Below are 19,912 nucleotides of genomic sequence, written 5' to 3' on the forward strand. Positions count from 1 at the left end.
TTTCTCACTTCTCACCCATTTCTGCTACTTTCTGACCATTTTTCCACTTTTCTCACCATTTTTGCCCCTTTTCACCCATTTTTTGCTGCTTTTTGACCATTTTGCCAACTTTGAGCTATTTATAATGCTACTTCAAGCTGTTTTTGCCACTTTTCACCTCTTAGATTGTCGCTCTTGCAAAGGTATTTTTCAAAAATGTGGCTCTTTGATTGAGTAACACTGCTCTATAGCATAGTCCCTATAGTAACTATAAGTCTATCCATTTTGCTCAATGCACAGCAGAGGTTCGCAAAACAAATCACTTTTTTTCTGGGTTATGGTTCCACGCCTTCCCTGAAGCTCTGTGGCTCTGTGTCTTGCTGAAATAGTCAAGGCCTTCGCTGATAGAGACGTTGTCTTGATGAGAGCACTGATAGCAGCTTTCCAGATGTGTAAGCTGCCCCCACTATAAGCACTAATATAACCCCCTATATACTTTGAGATGTGTACTGCAAGCAAACTCAAAATGCTCTATTATTTTTCATAAAATGGTCAAATGTCTCAGCTGCAACATCTGATATTTTGTTGGCGTTCTATTGTGAATAATGCATTCTGTTTTTCGCAGTTTACACACTGTCCCAACTTTTTTGGAATCTGAGTTGTATTCGTTATCACAGGAAAAATAAATAAATAGCATGTATGTTTACATGTCTGTTTAGAGCTTCTGAAAAAGACAAAAGGAAATGAGCTACAAAGCTAAGAACTGAAAAAAATTGCGACACAAAAAAACAGAAAAGAAAAAGGGTACATATCTGTTGTAGTTGTAGTTTCCGTTCTGAACTTTGGAGGGCAATGTTGTACGCTGTGTAATATAACCGACCAAGATTATAATTACCGAAGAAGAAGCGCACTTCCTGTAATGTCAAAGTTCGCCTGCTAGCCTGTCAAAACAACCAGCTAGCATATTAGCTGACCTCACCCGAAAAGACACATTTGTCTTTTAAAATGGAAGTAAATCAAGCGAAACAGGAGCATCTACTCGCATTAAAAGGTTTGTTTTGTCCCTAAAAATTGAAAATCTCGGCGCTGTCGAGGTGAAGCAGTGCATTAGGCAGCTGACATTTGTTGTTGCTAATGCTGCTAACAGCGTTAGCTGAAACAGTATAATATTTCCACTAATGAAACAACGAGTGTTTACGACATGCATACTGTAAAAGTTATTTCGAAATACTCTAAGTTTGCAGAAGACTAAAGCACAGGTTTGTCGGCTTTGTTCGCGAATTTTCTGCTGCGTTCGTTAAGATATACAAAGAAAAGTCATTTGGTTTACATTTGTGTGCTTAGTGACGTTACAACGTTGTTTTGTTAGCTTGTGTGTTTGCTCTTTAGTGTGCGTTTATGAGAAGCTACTCCCCGTAAAGTTATGTGTCACGGAGCTTATCAGCCAGATAACTGGTTTGTTTTTCCTAAGATTTTTACCATACCTGTTCATACTGTATAATAAACGTCAGTGTTATGGTTTAACAAGTGACCGTGTTAGCTGATGACTTTCAACCGAATTCGTCAGTCTTGCTGTGGCTACAACAAATGTTGGAAACGTTAGAGATCTCTGGGATTCACCTTTGTTTAGTTTTTAATCATAATATAAAATGGAAATATGAAATAGGTATTAAATTAAAATTGCACAAATAGGACGCTCAGTTTTAGGTTGAGTTGTAACCATGACAACCAAGGACGCAAACGGCTGAAACTCGCCAGTTAACACGGTAACAAATTAAACCGACACACCGACTGATAGCTTCCAAGTTTAATCGAAATTAAGGAACGTAAAGACGCAACAAATGACCCTCTCATATGCTTATAACTCTTGTCATTGGTGTGCCTACATCTTTAATGATAAATCTACCATAATACGTTTCAAATGTCAGTTGTATTACAATACAACAGAGTTTATAGCAACATAATAGTCAGTTATGAATCAATTATTGCTTGTTAAACTTTACTATCAAAGAGGATCATTCATGTTTTGCTAGCATGACAAAGCAAATGCTAACGAGTCCTAAATATAGTTGCATAAGGATGTACTTAATACTACCTATGTGTATAGCAACAACTAACCAATGTCTCTTTTGTCCATAGTGATGCGGTTAACAAAACCAACACTCTTCACAAACCTGCCAGTGACATGTGAAGACAGAGATCTGCCAGGTTAGTCGGATTTGTCTTTCAGTCTCAAGCATGGAGCCTAAATGTAACTGTAGTGTTAATTAACAGATCTATAGCTGAGGAATAAGAGGCGTGATAGTGTAAATAATCTTATGATATTATCATTACTGCAGTATGAGGTTTTTTATTTACATAAATAACCACACATATTTTCCCCATTAAATGCTGTCCTAGGTGTAATGGCTGTGCTTTTACGCTATTAGTTACAGTTAAATGAAGCTTGAGTCAGCCATTAGCTGGCGTCAAACTAATCGGTGCAAATATATCAGTCCATTCGTCCATCTTCTTCACTCTTTCTGAAACTGAGGCGGTTGCAGCAGTTGGAAAAAAGTCAACCCTGACATCCCTCCCCCCAACAAAGGTTTACAGTTCCTCCTGAGGGAATCTGAGGTGCTCCAAGGCCAGATGGGATATGTAATCCCTCCGACTAGTATTGGGACTTCTTGGGGGACTCCTCACTGTCCCCTCCACAGGGAGGCGCCCGGGAGGCATCTTGAACAGATGCCAAAACCACCTCAATTGGCTCCTTTCGATAAAAGGGAGCAGCGGTTCTACTTTGAGATCCCCCCATCTGAACTCCTAACCCTATCTCTAAGGCTGAGCCCAGCTGCCCTCCTGAGGCATCTTATTTCGACCACTTGTATCTGCAATCTCAGCCTTTTCGTTATTACCCAAAGCTCATGACCATAGGTGAGGTTTGGTACATCCCGGTAAATCAAAAGCTTTTCCTTTTGGCTCAGCTCCCTCTTCACCACATCAGAGCGGTACAATTTTTGCAGCACCAGCACCAATCTGCCTGACAACCCCAAAGACCACTACACCCTCACTCACCCTGAGATTCTTGAACTCCATCACTTGGGTTAAAGACTCACTCCCCACCTAGCAATCCACTTTTTTTCAGCAGAGAACCATGACCTTAAACTTGGAGGTGCTTGTTCTCATATCAGCTACTTAGCACTCAGCCACAAACCGCCCCACTGCCTACTGGAGGTCCCCAGCTGAGGATGCCAACAGAACGACATCATCTGCAAACAACAGAGATGAATTTTGGCAGCCATGGAACCCCATATTCCCACATTACCCCCTACATGTTGCAAACATATATACAGTATAAAAACATGGTTCCCAATATGGCTGCAACAAACAATGATTTCAATCATCAATTCATTAGATGATTATTTTCTTGAATCATCAATGAATCAGATGCTTTTTGGGTTGGGGGGGGGCCATCCTTTAATTTAAGATTGTCTCTGTTGACTGATCAGATGCAGCAGCCGGGCAGCACTGAGGGCGGTAAATCTGTTAGCAGAGTTCGGTTTTATAAGTTCAACTCACAGCTGGTGAAAAGTGACTTTGAGACCTCATGTCTTGAGACTTGTGGAAGGAAACTGAAGCACCTGTCGGAAACTGAGGCAGACACGTGGAGATCATGCAAACTTCAGAGAGAGAGAGACTCCAGTGTTCATGTGTGGAGGTCAAACTTTGGTGACTTTTCTTTGAGGCAGTAGCGCTTACAACTGAGCCACTGTTTGCTTCTTACATCTGCATAATGGCATGATTTACAGCTGCTTCAACATTGCAGTCAGATAAATATAGTGTCATTGGGTAGATTCAGAAAAATGTTGCAATTCAGCTCAAATGATTCAAATTGGAAGCTTCTAAATTTTCTCTTCCTTTATATTTACTCATGCATTTTCAAGTACAAGTATTTAAACAAAGTAATTTAAAAGACTTCAAGGTTTTGGTACAACTTTTTAAACTCTTCACTGATGTCTATACCAGTAAAACTCGTCTCTTTCTCATAATGAAACCGACTGAGTTGTTTTAAGCCATAGGAATACAACAGCTTCAATTTTTGAGAGGTTCATCTTATCTTTTCATTATATTCTGCACATAAGGAAGCACTGTGAGCTCTGAGATGAGGCTTTAAATGTAGTGCATGCACTTTAAAGGGGTTCAGTAATTGCTGTCAGTAAATGATCTTTTTATTCAGTTTTTAATTCACAATTTTGAGGTAAAGATTTTGCACATGTTGGTTTATCCTACCAACGAATATAGCTGAAAAGACTTAAACCACTTGCTGCTCAAGTTTGACAAGACTATGAGACTTTCTTCCACTTTTTGCTTCTGCTTTTTTGAATGTTCCTCTAACTGTGGTTCTGATTTTGTCAGGAAATTAAAGACTTCCAGTGAAGACATCAGTTTTATATTGAGCAAGGTTATCATTAATGACTTTAAGTCATTAAGAACACGGCACCGGTCCAAAATTTGTCCACTTTACTGCTCTCTAGTTTCAGCCAAAAGACTCAGAACTCTTCTTTGACACGCTTTCATCATTTGAGAATAACAAAACATGCCTTATATTATAGATTTTGCACCCATTTTTAACTGTTTAAGGCACAAAAGACAACAAAACGGTTTTTGATTGTGCTGTCACCAATGTTTTCTAACCTCCCGCCATTCAATCTGAGACCTTGCTTTCCCCCAAATGGGGGCGCTGTCACGTTGGAAAGCAGGAAGTGACTTTGCACCTGATCCGGCTCACTGTATACTGGGTGTCCAGGACCTCTGGGCTGGTCCAGATGTTGAGGAAGACCCCATGCTTCATGGAGGATGCAGTTGGGGGGGTGGGGTGGGGGGGATCCTGGAGAGATGGGGCATGGGCTTGGTGCATGCCTTAACAATGGCCATCAGGAGCCAGAGCAGTACAAGGCTAAGGTTGATGCGGCAAAGTACCAAACCGGCATATGCACCCATAGCTGACCTGACCTTGCAAATACACATAATGTTGCCAACAAAAACATCTTAATTACATTGGTCAACCTTTTGCTTTTCCTGCAGGCCTCATCAGCACCACACAGTCATATAAAAACATAAAGCACACATAATGTGACTCTTCAGCATCATGTACTGTTAATTCAACTGAAAGAAAGATAAACAAACACAACACAGTGATATTAACCTTTTAAATGTAAGGTTAATGCTGCATTAGGCTCTTTCCTTTGATCCAGTCCACATCTGTATTTTGGATCATCAGGCTCAGATCGTGCTCCACATTTAGACAGCCCGCCTGCTGAGAGCCCCCGTGTTTGTTTTCCCCTCCTGTGAAATACAACGCAGAAAAATGTGTTCACTATGCTGGTAACCCAATCCTTATAATCCATAAATCACCTTGACACTTCTCAGTAGCATCGCTATTTATACAGGAGAAGCTGTGAGGAGGTGTCAGAAGTTAAAGTACACCAAGATGAATCTCTTTAATTTGACAGAAGGAACATAAAACCATTTATATTTTTGCTATAATGTTTCACCTTTGAGCCTTCCATTGGATTGTTGTTACTACTCGATTAATAAAAGATGCAGCTGTATCAGTGGGATTTATAACAGGAGTTGAAAATGTGTGATTTATAGTCTTGATTAAGACAAATGTCTGGGTTAACCTGCTGGACAGAAGGACAGAAATTTGAAGCTGTTGAAAAGACATGTGGTTTTTTCTGCTTTGAAACCTGATCTTCAAAGGTCCCTGTGTTTCTGTGATCCTCCCTGCAGAGCACAAATACTCAGACGCTTTTATAAAACCTTATGCTGTCTGGAGTGTCGACATCAAACATGAGGAAAAGAAGCAGTGCCATTTCTATGGTGCATGTTAAACAGAGTGAATATTAAGTTCTTAACATGGCAAAAGAACGGATGAGGATGTCATTTAGAAACACTGAATGATGAAAATTTCAAGAAATCCAGGTAAATTGAGCTGGATTGAATGAAAAGTTCTCACTAATGGAATAAAAGAAAACTGGTTTTGATCCACTCGATCCAATTCCTTTAACATATGTCACATGTCATTGTGTCTTTCAGGGGATCTGTTTGGTCAGCTGATGAGAGAGGATCCATCCACTATCAAAGGAGCAGAGACTTTAATGCTGGGAGAGATGCTCACGTTACCTCAGAACTTTGGGTAATAGGTGCTTTGAAACTACCAATTCTGGAGAAACTTTTTTGAATATTGCTTTAGTTTTCTTTGTTTTTGCATTACACAGGAACATTTTCCTTGGTGAGACCTTCTCCAGTTACATCAGTGTGCACAACGACAGCAACCAAGTTGTGAAGGACATTCTTGTTAAGGTACTGTGAAATAGAAAACTTTGTAAGACTTCAATCTAGCTTGACTGATATGGCAGTTAACATGTTGAATCAGACTAAGAAAACCTGTCTTAAATTAAAAGCAGTAGAAATTTGAGTCTTTTAGTATCATTCCCTATTTATTATAATGAGGGGATAATTTCAGCATTTGCTTCAATGGCTGTATGTTATTTTTTGATATTTAAAAGCTTATTTAAATGTGCTAAAAATAATGCTTTTTTTAACATATTTGTAGCATTTTTTTAATCATCTAAAGCTATTTTAGCAGAGAAAACAGTAATTTGTGCTTAAATTGCAAACTTTCAATATGAATAAAAGATCTGGGCCAAAGCAGGAAAGCTATTTATCAGAAACTTGGGGGGAAAAAAACATCATAAATCTAAAGCCTTTACTGTTGACAGTGCTGTAGGAGTGCAGGTGTTATGTTTTAACAAGTGACTGTGTTAACCGGTGACTTTTCAGCTGAAAGTGTCAGCAGTTGTCGTAGTTTCACCATTGTTAAAACACACATTTTTTGTTATGTTTAAGTTATGCTTTTTTATTCACTGAAAAACGAAACAAAGGGGCTCTGTAAGTTTTCGATATCTACTATTACCCTGACGCATTCATATAGGTATCAGTTCATATGGTCGCTTATTAAACAATAACACTGGTCATTGATATGAAAACAGACAGTTGATCCAGTTATTTTTATTGTCCATGCCTGTCAGCAGTTGCTGGCTGATTTTTAGGGGAGAACGGGGTTGGTTGTCACACTTTTCACTCTAGTGGGAGTTACTCACCATCAAAACATCTTTATTATTATTATTACATCAAATTAAAACTTTAGGTTTTTATGTAGTTAACTATCAAAGACACTCTTACACATTGTAACAACAAACCCCATCACGGGGATGGTTGTCACACACTTATGGGGTTGTTTGTCACAATCTTAAAAAGATGGCAAGAAGGCAGAAGTAACTTTGAAACTTTAATTGAATTGGCAAGTTGAAAAATGACATAACTTAATGCATCTAAACCCAAAATAAGCAAAGAACATCAACAGGAACATCTTTAGGCCAGCCTATAGGCCTATAGCAACGTAAAGAAGCAAATAGGTCCTACAGTAACCGCTCTCTAAACTAGGCTACATACATTCACTATCTGAGTTACAGTGATGGCAAATTAAAAAAAATACTGGTTGCACATCCAACACTTCTCCCATACCTACCCTGAACAACTGTGACAACCAACCCCGACAGAGAATGTAACAACCAACCCCAACAGGAAATTTTTGCTAGCATCAAGGCTAACGACTTTCTAACAACAAGTTAGCTTGCTAACAAGAATCTAAACTATAGCTTTACTTTTGTACTTTTTAAGGGTAATAGTTGTTTCGTTATAAATCTATTGTGTAAAACCCTTGAAGAAAAAATACTGAGAAGCTAATTAGTTTCAATTTGACAAAAAAACACAAAAAGTCCTCTAACCTCAAGTTCAACTATCCTACTCCAGAGAAGAAGATGTAGGTGAGCTTTGGTCCCAATTCTGGAAATTTCCATACCAAATTTTGGGAGAGAGCACCCTCTGGTGGTGAGATATAATGAGTGTGACAACCAACCCTGTTCTGCCCTGTTCCGGGTTTAGTTTAGCACAGTGTGCAGATATGTCAGGTCAGGCCTCCTCTTATCTGGGATTGTAGACTCCACAGTGAGTCTTAAAACTTATTTTAAACATTACCGATACTAAGTGCTAGCACTGCTAATGCTAACAGCACAGCTAACAAGCCCCACACCTCCTGGGACAGCACACACAGAAAAATATGTGCAATGGGTCTGCTGTAGAGGAATATCCGTCACTTTGCTGGTAAATCTTTGTACTTCAGCAGTCAAATGACTTCCCAGTTACCATAAAGGCTTGTAAAAATCATAATATTTATTTATTTTTTGTATAATGCTGATCTGAAAAATAAAACTGACAATGACTAACGAAATCCATCTGAAAAACAAAACCTTATTATATCAGTAAAATGTGCAGGCATAGAGGTGTGTGCCAATTTAGAAATTCAGTTTAGTACAATTGCAATCATACTCGTGTGTTTTCATGCATTTTAAATGCCCAGTTTAGTGTGTTGGTTTACCAAATAAGGCAATCTGAAAACTTTTTATAGACCATATAATGCAGAAAAGCTAGAGAAAGTGTGTCATCCTGTAGTTTGTCAAGTAGAGTGGGCTCAAACCCCATGTTGGTCTCAGCTACATATGTTCACAGTCCATAAATATGTCAAATATTCTTAATCACAATTATAAGCTTGAGTAAGCCCCCTTTTAGATTACGCTGTATTGTTCAAAACAACTTTTAAAATGTTGATTTTCATTCATCAGTCTGTCAGTGTATATGGGGGTAGATGACCGCTCTTAAAACAGCCGATAAACTCTATAATCCTGTGTAAACTTAAATTTTTGATTCTGTGCAGGCGGATCTACAGACGAGCTCACAGAGACTCAACCTGTCAGCGTCAAACTCTGCAGTAGCAGAACTCAAACCTGAGTGCTGCATCGATGACGTTATTCACCATGAAGTCAAAGAAATTGGGACACATATGTGAGTTTTACTCTGCAGCGCTGAATTCTCCATCCTCAGCTCCAAATTCAGAAAGCAGTTCTTAAATAGATTGGTCGCTTCAATAGGTCCATCTATTCAGGTGCTTATCAGCCAATCGCATGGTGGCAACCAGTGCTTGTAGACACGGTCAAGCTGACGTGCTGAAATTCAAGATCCCACAGAAGTAGTTGGAAAGTGCTGCTGGGGTAGAGGGATGTCTGTGTTGACTTGTTAGTCAGCTGCCCCGGATAAACAGAGGATAGATGGATGGACTATGCTCATACTGTCATCTACTGCAAAATACATACGCAGGTGTGCTGAGGCTGGGATCAATGTTATGTTACTAATGTAAAGCCAGGGAAGGAGGGAGAAATGGTGCCCAGGTGCAGTACAAAACAATTGTGCCTAATGTAAATAAAAAAATACCCTTACTGTTGCCTTTCTGTGAGACTGAACCAGTCCGGTTATTCTCCTCTGTCTTCTTCAGTTAGACCCAGACTGGAAATTTTCTATTTTTCAGTCATGCATGAAAATCCAAATAAATCATCAGTTTGTGAAATACTCAGACCAACAACCATGGCATGCTCAAAGTCATTTAGATCACTTTTTTTTTTGCTGATCTGATTCTCGGTTTGAACTTCAGCTCACCATCCTGACCATGTCTGCATACCTATATGCATCAGTTGCTGCCATGTGATTTGTTGATTAGATATTTTTGTTACTAAGCAGTTTAACAAGTGTACATAATGAAGGGGTGAGTGAGTGTAAACAGACATATATTAACTCTTTGCATGGATAAAAGTTGAAGGCTGCATTCTGAAAATGTTGATTTATATTTTTTCTCTTTTGCAGCTTAGTTTGTGCAGTCAGTTACACCACTCAGTTCGGGGAAAAGCTCTATTTTCGGAAGTTCTTCAAATTCCAGGTGAGTTATTTTTAAGTTTTCTCATTAGATAGCGGTACTAAACTTCTGTGAGCTTTGAGAAGAGCTGAGAAATGTCACAGGTCTTCAACAGAGCAAAAGCAATTACCATCCTAGCTGTGGAGTTTGTGCCTCTCGCCCTTTGCTCCTCAGTTCGTGCACTGCTTGTAATCCTATTCCCTTCCCTTCAGCAAGACCTGTTTAATCCTCCTCAAGATTTCCAGACTGATTTAGACATTTTTTTTTTCATGGAAATATTACTTCTGCTGTAATGGAGCTGCAGTGTGAGAAAACTTCAGCGTTCAGTTTTCAATCTATTTTAAATCAGGTGTTGAAGCCGCTGGATGTGAAGACAAAGTTCTACAATGCAGAGGTAAGTCAGCCGCTCTCTCACACCGACACCAGCTGCATCCTATAAAAAAGTGCTGCTGTCAACATACGGACTCTGTGCACTCGTGTTTCCTTCTACATCATTCTGCAAATAGAAGAAGTGTATTATGTGTCATGCAAGTTCTTACTGTAGCATATGTAACATGCTTCATATTATGTTTCATTTCATAGGATCATTTCAAGATGCTAATAGGGGCCGTTAGTATAAGACGTGCCTCAAGGAGAACTCTATACCTCCAGAAATGTCAGATGTTAAAAGAGCATGGGTACACTGCAAAAACCTGCATCTAGCCAAGTCTGTTTGTGAAATTTCTTTTTCAAAATAAGAAGTTACACTTATAAGTCCAGATAAATATGTAATTTTAAGATAATACTTGGAAAAATGTCCTGAAATGCTCTGAAAAGTTAAATACCTACCAGTGCAGGACAAAAATGTCATCTGCTAAGTGTCTTGAAACAAGATGGATTTTTTTATTCTTGCACTGGCAGCTATCTAGACTTATTAAAAGCAATTCAATCCTGTAATATCTTGAATACGTCTCTTGTCAGGAAAATTTAGCATGTTTAAATGTAATAATAAGGTCCTTTTTTATTAGAAATACTCTTGGGTCATTCAGAGTTTTTGCAGTGTATTTTAAACCTCAGGCCTTATTTATTTGCATATTTTTAGGGTCTAAATTAGAAATAGGTACCACAGAAAATCAGTCTAATTGCTCCTGTAGGTTGCTTCAGTCAGTTGCAGGCTAAGTAAATGCACCTGAGCAAAGTCTGTAGACTAAAAGTCAGTTGTTTTGCAAGTGAAAAGCTCAGATTTTTCATCAACATGTCTAACATCCAGGGCTGAACAATTTGTGAAAATAATCTACTTGAGATTTTTTTTTTTTCTCCAATATTGCAACTGCGATTTGAAAAACGATTTTTGCCTTAACTTTCTTTTATTCCTAAACTAGGGCTCAACAATTCTATAAAAATACAGGATTCTGATGATTTTAACTCGTATTGCAAATTGGATATCAATTGTTGCATTGAAGGGTTTTTGTCATTCTCATATTTAATAAGAAAAAAGTACAAAAATTAAGAAGGTAGGATTTTTCTGTAGACTATTCTAGGAAAATGGCGCTTGAATAATGGCATGGTATATCATGCATAACATCTCTGCTGCAAAAAAAGTTTAAAACTGGTATTTTGACATAAATTTCAGGAATATTCAGGAATATTTCAGAAATATTGCACCTTCTGCAATTTGAAAATTGCAGCAGGCCATATTGTGATTTAATCAAATTTTTGACTAATTGCCCAGCCCTACTAACACCACTGAGGAAAGGATGCCTAAAAAGGGAGTTTTATTTGTTAAGAATGTTATTCTTTATATGAAGCAGAAACAGCCATTCATCGCTGTTTTCAAAGATACTAAACTTCATTGGAAACAGCAGTAACTTTAGGGTCCGTGTCCACAGATTTTTGCACTTGCAGCCCCCACAGCCTCCATTTCTGAACGCCTCTCCCCAGCATTTATTGCTGCTAGGAAACCAAAGTTGACTCTCAGTATTTCAGAACAAGAAGGTTCCTGGTTCAAATCTCTGTAGAACAGGGTCTTTCTATGTGGAATTTGCGTGATCTCCCTCCAGCTTCCTCCCACAGTCAAAACATGCACATGACTCTTAAGTGGCTCTAGGTTGTCCATAGGTGAGCATGAGCGTAAATATTTATCTCTCTGTCAGTCCTGTGGTTGACCAGTGACCAGTGTAGGTCAAACCTGGCCTCTTGCCCATTCAGCCCACTGTTACCCTGATCGGGACAAGCGCTATAGATGATGGATGGACAGAAAAACAAACCCGGCTTCTCATGGTAGTGTCCTTAACATTGTTTTTAAATAGCTCTGGGTGCTTAATATTTTTAGTTTTTCGAGGAAAAATCAGCAAGAAAACACAAACAGTGGAAAGGAATCCTGTCCTGGCATTAGCAGCTGTAGACCTTGAAAAGAATAGTCCGATCAGTTTCTTTCTTTCTTGATTTTTGAGTGGCTATTGAGGGAGTCAATGCCTCTACAAACAGGACACACTTGAGGAAGCAGAGCTATATAGCGCCACAGATGGGTGTATTTTAAGGCGTGTAATTTAGAGCGATTTAGGTAAAAATGAGCTTTAAAACAATGTTGGCTCAACTGTATGCTATATCTAATATTTTTTAAGCGTTTTAATGTTTTTACTCAGAAAGCTACTGTGCAGCCACTTCCAGGATTGTGGGCTTTGTCACAGAAGAAAACAGCAAAAAAAATTAAATATCCCTTTACACTTGTGCTGAACGGTTTTTGAAAAAACTATCTAATTGCAATCATTTTAACTCATTTCAAAGGAAGTGATTCATTGTTATAATGATTAAGAAAAACATACAAAAACCAGGGAAGTAGTTTTTTTGTACACTATTCTAAAAAATTATCACTTGATTGTGTGCAGGGAGAACATCTCTGCTGCAAAAACATATAAACTGGTATTTTGACACACCTCAGGTTAAAGAAATATTGCATCTTCTGGGATTTGTAAATTGCAGTAGGACATATTGCAATTTCAAAAACATTAGCACTGCCCGCACAAAAACAGCAAATACATTGCAGAATTGTTTCAATGGATAGATACGGTCATAGTTGGGGAATAATGAAAATCTTAAGTATTATGAAAGCTGTAGATCAGCAACTTCCATGTTCTGCATGGTAAAATGCAGGTAAATTCTTCATGTCTGCTGGCTTTATAGAGAGATTTTATGGCTGTTTCTGGTTTTATAAATCTGTCATATTGAAATGAAAACATATTTCTCGGTTGCAATCCTTTTACAACATTTAGAAAGAGTTTAAGAATAATCTGAGCCTGTAGGTTGCAATAACAAGGACTTTAGTGGGTGTACTTTGGCCGGGTATTTTTCCCTAAATACCATATTATATTGCAGGCTACAGAGCCTGAAGTTATGGCTGAAAAAACTGGAGCAGATTTTTGTACCTAAAAGCAGTTAGACTCCAAAATGCTTTAAAAATAAGGCCAGGTTTAAAACATGCTGACAAAATAAATTGTTAGAGAATTAAACCTGGAGATGAAGTGTTTTCCTCTCTGAGGCAATGAGCTTTTCCTTCTTAATTTTCCACAGCAGTAGCTTTTTATATCAGCCGTATGCAAATATTCATTGTCATCGTCTTTGGCATGTAACTTCATTTGTTTTATTGTGTCTGTATTTTATTTTCTCCATTAGAGTGACCTCAGTTCTGTGGTAATTGTTCCTTCTGTTCTCATCACTGAACATTAGCTTCTCTTAAACCTTTTTTGGTGCAGCAGATTTTATTTTTTTGTCTTTCTGGGGCCAACAGAAAGGTGCAAAGTAGAAGAATGGAAAGTAATGTTCAGTATGAAGACCTGCTAGATAGACCCAGATAAATAAGTGATTTGATTAGATTAATTTTTACATTTTAGAACTTTACATGAACTTTCCATCATTTTTCTTTTGCCCTTTCTTTGGACGCTCATGCTTTCTTGCAAACTCATCCTACACAGGGCTTTGACTTTCCAAATTAAGTTTGCGGTGTAAATTTAGGTGGGTTGGGTATTAATTGATTTCATTACAAATTATCATTAGGGGATTATGAGATTATACCGTGAATGATCTTATTTTTGATTTTACAGCAGTGCAGGAATTAATTGTGGTGCTCTTATGATTTTTACTTTTTATTAGATCCTGCCATAGCAGAAGAACAACCAATCAGTCTTTTCCCAACAAACACACTGAATTTTATATATCTTTTGTTTTTATTTTTTATTTCAATTATTTTTATTATTATTTCTTATTGTTTTATCCAATGCTTTGGCAGTAATTGATCTGTTCATGCCAATTAAGCATATTGAAAAAAATTGAAAAATAGTAATAATGCTTTTTTAAGCTGTTTAGACAATGAAAAGGAACAGACGAATCAGCAGAGAATTCTTTTATTTTAAAATGTGTGTGCTATTTTTGCAGGATTGGAAGCCTACAGGCACATTCACTCCTATCCTGATTGGTTTGGTCCAAACAAAATAGAGTCCATTTACCCAGTTAGTCCAGTTTATATGCACTAGTGTGAAAGCGGTCAACAAACCTTGGTGCAGACCAACAAGACTTGAGACTTAACTTGAAATGGTTGGTCTTGATCCGTCTCCTTTTCCCCTCTGACTGGTTCACATGAACCAACTTCAATCCAAACTAAGTGCAAGAAGCACGGCACTGTTTTGGATTCAATGAGCTACCGTAGCCATTTAAAATATGTTAAAGACCACAGGCATACCTGATGGATCTTCAGCCTTCTCCTGAACTGTCTCGATGAGCACCTTCAACAACTACAGTACAACCACATATGATTTTCAAGCTGTAGTTGAGACACATTGTCAGTCTTTATGATTTTCTTACAGTGTTAAATGCAAACAATTTAAAAAGCTAATGACCAGAGCTAGCATCAGTCTGTGTAGTAGCAAACTAGGAAATTAGCTTTGGAGCAGCCACAGCTAGGTAAAAGTAAACCAGTCTTTTTTTACATCTGGGATTTCTCCCAGTAGAAATTTCAACCAATTAAAGAGAATTTTGTTCCACTCATAAATGTCTGAACACACATCAATCTTGATAAAAGTTGACATGCAATGATTATTTTCTTATTCCAGTCTTTTATTATTCTTTAAGAGTTAATAAAACAGACACATTTGATAGTGTGAGGTTTGAGGTATTGTTTGGAATGGCTTTGCATGGACCAGAGATGCTGAGCTCTTTGATTGAACATTAACATGGATGATTTAAACTCTGAACGGTTCCTGGTCAGTTCTTCTGTGATGAATTGCAGGCATGAACTAATCTCTGCTTTTCTCTCATTGTGTCTTACTGTGTAGTAGAAGTTGCACAGAATCAAGCTTATCCAAAGTTTCCAACAGACATAAAAAATCCTACTTTAACAGCCATGTCATAGCATTGAATTTAAATTTAAGCAGCATCATAGCAAAGTCAAAGAGTCACATTCAATTATCTGTCAGTCTGGGTTAGATAGAGTTTGACAAAAAAGCTAAGGTTGTCATTGTTTTCACTTTACTTGAAAATTGAATATCTAAGTTTTGATTTTCAGTAACTGTATACAGACTTGTAGTAACTTGTCGCAGGAAAGATTATTTAATGCAAACTTTTTGGACATTTGATCATGCTTTTTAGTCATTTTTAGCAAAAATGTAAGACTATTTCTTGTCCAAGCAGAATAAATTCAAATATTTCCTGCTCCTCTTTGTCATTTGCTATCATAATGGAAGAATATTTAAGTTTTGGGCTGCTATATGGACAGAAGAAGCAATTTAAAGACATTTTTAAGACTTTTTGGAATTGTGATTAGCATTTTCATTCAAACAATTGTACAAAAAAGGAAACAATGCTTGGGAAATTTTGTCTAACCGTCATGAATATATTTAAGTTTCTTTATCCAGAGTGCAGACTTCATTGATAAAGCTTTGTATCTTCTCAGATAAGATCTGCCAAAAGCTGTCAGGTTGGACTCTAAATTCATCACTGTACATATTTGTTCAAACTTTAAGGTAAAACAACTTTTCTAAAGAAATGCACTCTAAAGTTAAAAGCATTATCGACGTAATTGTTACTTCGAAAATTAACACAACAAACCAATAAATGAGCCAAATTTCTCTTAAATGTGCTCTGATGCTGTGACATGGATGATTGGTAAATACTCTGATTGGTTTAAAAGTCATTTGACAGACTTACTGACTTGTTAGAATCAGTCATTGTGCAGCTTCTACTGTACTCTCTGCTGTTGAGCACTTTTACTAACGATGTTCTCAAAGGTTCACTGAGCAAACTTCACTGAGCAGGAAGTTAATGTTTGTCCCCAGAGTCTGGTTAATGTATATATGAGTCACTACATCATCACTATACATTCACATCACTAAAGAGTAGCTTAAAGGACAGGCTCACGTGTTTAAAGTCTTGAAAAAAAAAAAAACACTCATGTCCACATGTCCATGAAATAGCTGTTGCTGTTTGTGATCATCTGTATTGCTAATAGTTTTCTTTAAAGATCCATTCGTGTCATGTTTGCTGTGGAAGTGATGGAGTACAAAAACAAGTCTTCTGATAGAAAAAAACATTAGCGAAGTTATACTGATGCAAATATTGAGCTTCAGGTATAAGTTTTGTCAAACATTGTACATAATAGGTTGTGTACTCCTTTATTTCTTGGTATAAAATACTCATTTGTTTGACTCTTTTACTCTATTTACTCTTTAACACTGCAGAAAAATGCAGAAGGAGAGAAAAAACGTCTGTTTTTATTCATTAAAACAGTCCAGATATTGCATACTCACCTCAAAGTACCAAGAACTTTTAGTCCCTGGAACGTCTAAAAGAATCAACAAAAGACCAGATTTGTTCTAGGCCTAGTCCACACGTAGGCAGGTTTTTTTTTTTTTTTTTTTTTTTTAAACAGATGCTACATTCTCAAAAACGTCCCAGTAAAATGAAAACATGAAAACATAGAAATGCACTCTTGCATGCCATAAAAAGCAAACCATTTCAACACAAGTCGTCCTACACTGTAAGGTTGAAGCAGCTCAGTCCCATGCAAACATTTTCTCACTGTTTATCTACAAAGAATGATAATTTTGGCTGTTAGTGTTTTCCATGTTTGCAAATAAGTTTGTGGAGTTTTAGGCTGAACCAACAGACTTCATTCAGGTGAAGTCTTGTCTTTGTTCTTAGACCTTAAAGTTGTTTATAGGATTAAAATTTAAGCTCTTAACTACTTTTATATATTGTTAATGAGTCAGATAAAATTTATTTTTTAAATGTTTGGGTATTGGATTTTGGCAAAAATTCAATATCATGCATCTCTATTTCTTTTAAATTAAATCATGACACTAAAGACACTGCCTGTGTTGCAGAATCTAATCAGGGTTCTCCAAAGGCTCCTAGTTCCATGGAGGTTTCCTGCAGTGGAAAATGCAAGAAACTAGGATAGTCAAATCCTCCCATCAGCTTCAGTTGACCTTGTGTGGTTTGGAGTTTGTTTCCCATCTTTATATTGAAATCCACTGATGAAGGTCTTTCTTCATCACAGATAAAGTGAAACTGTACACGTGGATATGGGAATAGGATAATTGGGATAAAAACATGAACCTGCTCTTTAAGGCTGTAGAGTTATGCACCAGACCTAACCTCACTCAGCATCTAATAAAATAGTTGTGTTGCTCAGTTTACCTTGATGATGAATAAATTGTTCTTAAATGTATGAAACAAATTGTAGTTTGACTCCTTCCTTTCTGGATCCAGACAGATGAAGTGTTCTTAGAGGCTCAGATTCAGAACATCACCACATCGCCGATGTTCATGGAGAAAGTTTCTCTGGAGCCGTCCATGATGTACAACGTAACAGAGCTCAACACGGTCGTAAGTGGTGATCACGGGTAAGAACGCTGTTTGATTTATTATACAGTCATTTTTCTGTTGTGTATGAAGATGAATGAGTGGTAAAGTCTGAAACTTTCCACTTCCAGGGAGTCAACATTTGGAAAGATGTCCTACCTACAGCCCATGGACACACGGCAGTACCTGTACTGCCTAAAACCAAAGCCGGAGTACGCAGAGAAAGCGGGGGTCATCAAGGGAGTGACGGTGATAGGAAAGCTGGACATCGTATGGAAGACGAACCTCGGAGAGAGAGGGAGACTACAGACCAGTCAGCTACAAAGAATGGTATTAGGATGGATAAAGAATAGGATAGAAAAGCGGCAACATAGATGGGGTTAAATTTACACTTACAGTATGTCAGGTCATGGTAAAGCTTCACCTAAATTTTTGATTATCGTAGCACCTTAAAATACAGAGGGTGCAACCCAATTTTAAAATGAAAACTGATAACAAAAGTGTGCCTCACATGCAGAATTTTATGGCTTGTGCCACTGATATAACCATGATTCTGTCCTCCAGGCACCAGGATACGGAGACATCCGGCTGTCATTAGAGATGATCCCTGACACTGTAAACCTAGAAGAGCCGTTTGAAATTATCTGTAAAATCACAAACTGCAGGTAGGTCCAAACGCTGTTAAACCAGTAAAATATAATGGGTTCATTATATGAAGCTTTTTCAACCCTTATCTTGCAGTGAAAGAACCATGGACCTGGTGCTAGAGATGTGTAACACCAGGTCGATACACTGGTGTGGAGTTTCAGGTCGACAGCTGGGGAAACTGAGTCCCGGAGCCTTCCTGTCTCTACCCTTAACACTCCTCTCCTCAGTGCAGGGTCTGCAGGTACAAACCCAACTTCTGGGAAAGGTGTTAGTTCATCTGGTACTGTCTCTCTCTTATATATCACGTGTCATTTTCTCTGTTTTAGAGTATTTCTGGCTTGAGACTCACAGATACGTTCTTGAAGAGAACGTATGAGTATGACGACATCGCACAGGTGTGTGTGGTCTGTCCGTTCACGAGCAACGAGTGCTAGGAGATTTACTGACCTTTTTATTTGACTCATAAACGGACCAACGGTGGAATTCTGCACACGGCGCTGACATTTCACTCCCTTTTTGCAACCTGTGTGGGAATAAAATGTATTTTAAAATGAATTGTGAATAATATAAATCACTTTGTTTGAAAAGAATTATGTAAATGTGCATAAATGTTAATAAACTCTGTTATCTTTGAGTTTCTATTCTTCTTTTTTTCCCATTAACACACACTCACGGACTGACTTATCAGCCCTGCTTTAATTTGACATAAAAACAAGGTAGAGGGGTTTTAGTTGCACTGTCCCTCCAAAACATATCTATAAATGAGTCATTTTTTCCCAAGAATTATGTTTATGTATTTAAGTACTTCCCAATTGCTGTTAAACAGAGCAGGGCATTTTTAACACAGCTTTTCCAAACATCCTACCTTTATTTAGGATGCTTACATTGTTTTACTTTGCACACAGAAACACAATTATTAGCCATAGCACAAACCACTGTTGTGCAATGATGTGATTTGGCTTGCAACACTCAAAGCTTGTTAAATCAAGTTAAACTGATGGTTATTTTCCAATTTACACAATTTAAAAACTTCAGTAAGGGTTTGAGCTGTCAATGAAGATAACATCATCAAAGAAATTTAGAGATGCACAGAACAGATCAGGTCTGGCAGAGGTAGGAAGAGAAAGATTTCAAAGACCCTGGAAAGAAAACTAGAGAGAGATCTGTCTAAATACCCCAGAAGAACTGACAAGACTAGTGAAGGATTTAGCCAAATCGGGAATTGTAGTTTCAAAGACAATCACGAGAGCCCTGCACAGGAATCGACCAAGAAGTCCACTTCTGCAGAAGAGACACCTTCAAGTCAGACTGAAGTCTGCTAAGGACAACCTGTAGAAAGATTCTGATACTGGAAGTGTGTCCTTTGGTCAGATGAGACCAAACTAAAGCTCTTGGGCCATAGAGACGCTAGTGATGTTTTTTGGATATCACCCAAAAAACACCATCCCAACATTAAAACACGGCAGTGGGAGTATTATGCTGTGTGTCTGGAACTGGGAATCTCATAAATGTGGAAGGAATTATGAAGAAAGAAGGATATGTGAAGATAACTTGAAGCAGTCAGCAGCAAAATGTTCTGGGTGTCGCTTTGTCTTCCAACAC

The 19,912-nt window shown here is 37.9% G+C and overlaps 1 protein-coding gene across 2 annotated transcripts; it reads left to right on the forward strand.

Annotated features, from left to right (window-relative positions):
* Window positions 1-900: 900 nt before the first annotated feature.
* On the forward strand, window positions 901-18,944 carry trappc13 (trafficking protein particle complex subunit 13). Of its 2 annotated transcripts, XM_041810676.1 has the most exons (13): window positions 901-1,030; window positions 2,119-2,187; window positions 6,061-6,160; window positions 6,243-6,327; window positions 8,801-8,928; window positions 9,781-9,853; window positions 10,179-10,223; window positions 13,481-13,498; window positions 17,570-17,703; window positions 17,794-17,992; window positions 18,227-18,327; window positions 18,404-18,551; window positions 18,637-18,944. In XM_041810676.1, the coding sequence occupies exons 1-13, from the start codon at window positions 985-987 to the stop codon at window positions 18,742-18,744; spliced, it is 1,254 nt and encodes a 417-aa protein (XP_041666610.1). In that variant the 5' UTR covers window positions 901-984; the 3' UTR covers window positions 18,745-18,944. The 2 variants fall into 2 exon arrangements, with proteins under 2 accessions (XP_041666610.1, XP_041666611.1); XM_041810677.1 differs by lacking the exon at window positions 13,481-13,498.
* Window positions 18,945-19,912: the final 968 nt, after the last annotated feature.

Source organism: Cheilinus undulatus, linkage group 17, assembly GCF_018320785.1.
Source record: "Cheilinus undulatus linkage group 17, ASM1832078v1, whole genome shotgun sequence".
NCBI classification, from domain to species: Eukaryota; Metazoa; Chordata; class Actinopteri; order Labriformes; family Labridae; genus Cheilinus; species Cheilinus undulatus.

Coding starts and splice junctions, on each gene's coding strand:
- trappc13 (XM_041810676.1), top strand. CDS start 985: ATGGAAGTAAATCAAGCGAAACAGGAGCATCTACTCGCATTAAAAG. Junction 8,929..9,780: donor AAAGAAATTGGGACACATAT/GTGAGTTTTACT, acceptor TCTCTTTTGCAG/CTTAGTTTGTGCAGTCAGTT. Junction 17,993..18,226: donor CCAGTCAGCTACAAAGAATG/GTATTAGGATGG, acceptor TCTGTCCTCCAG/GCACCAGGATACGGAGACAT.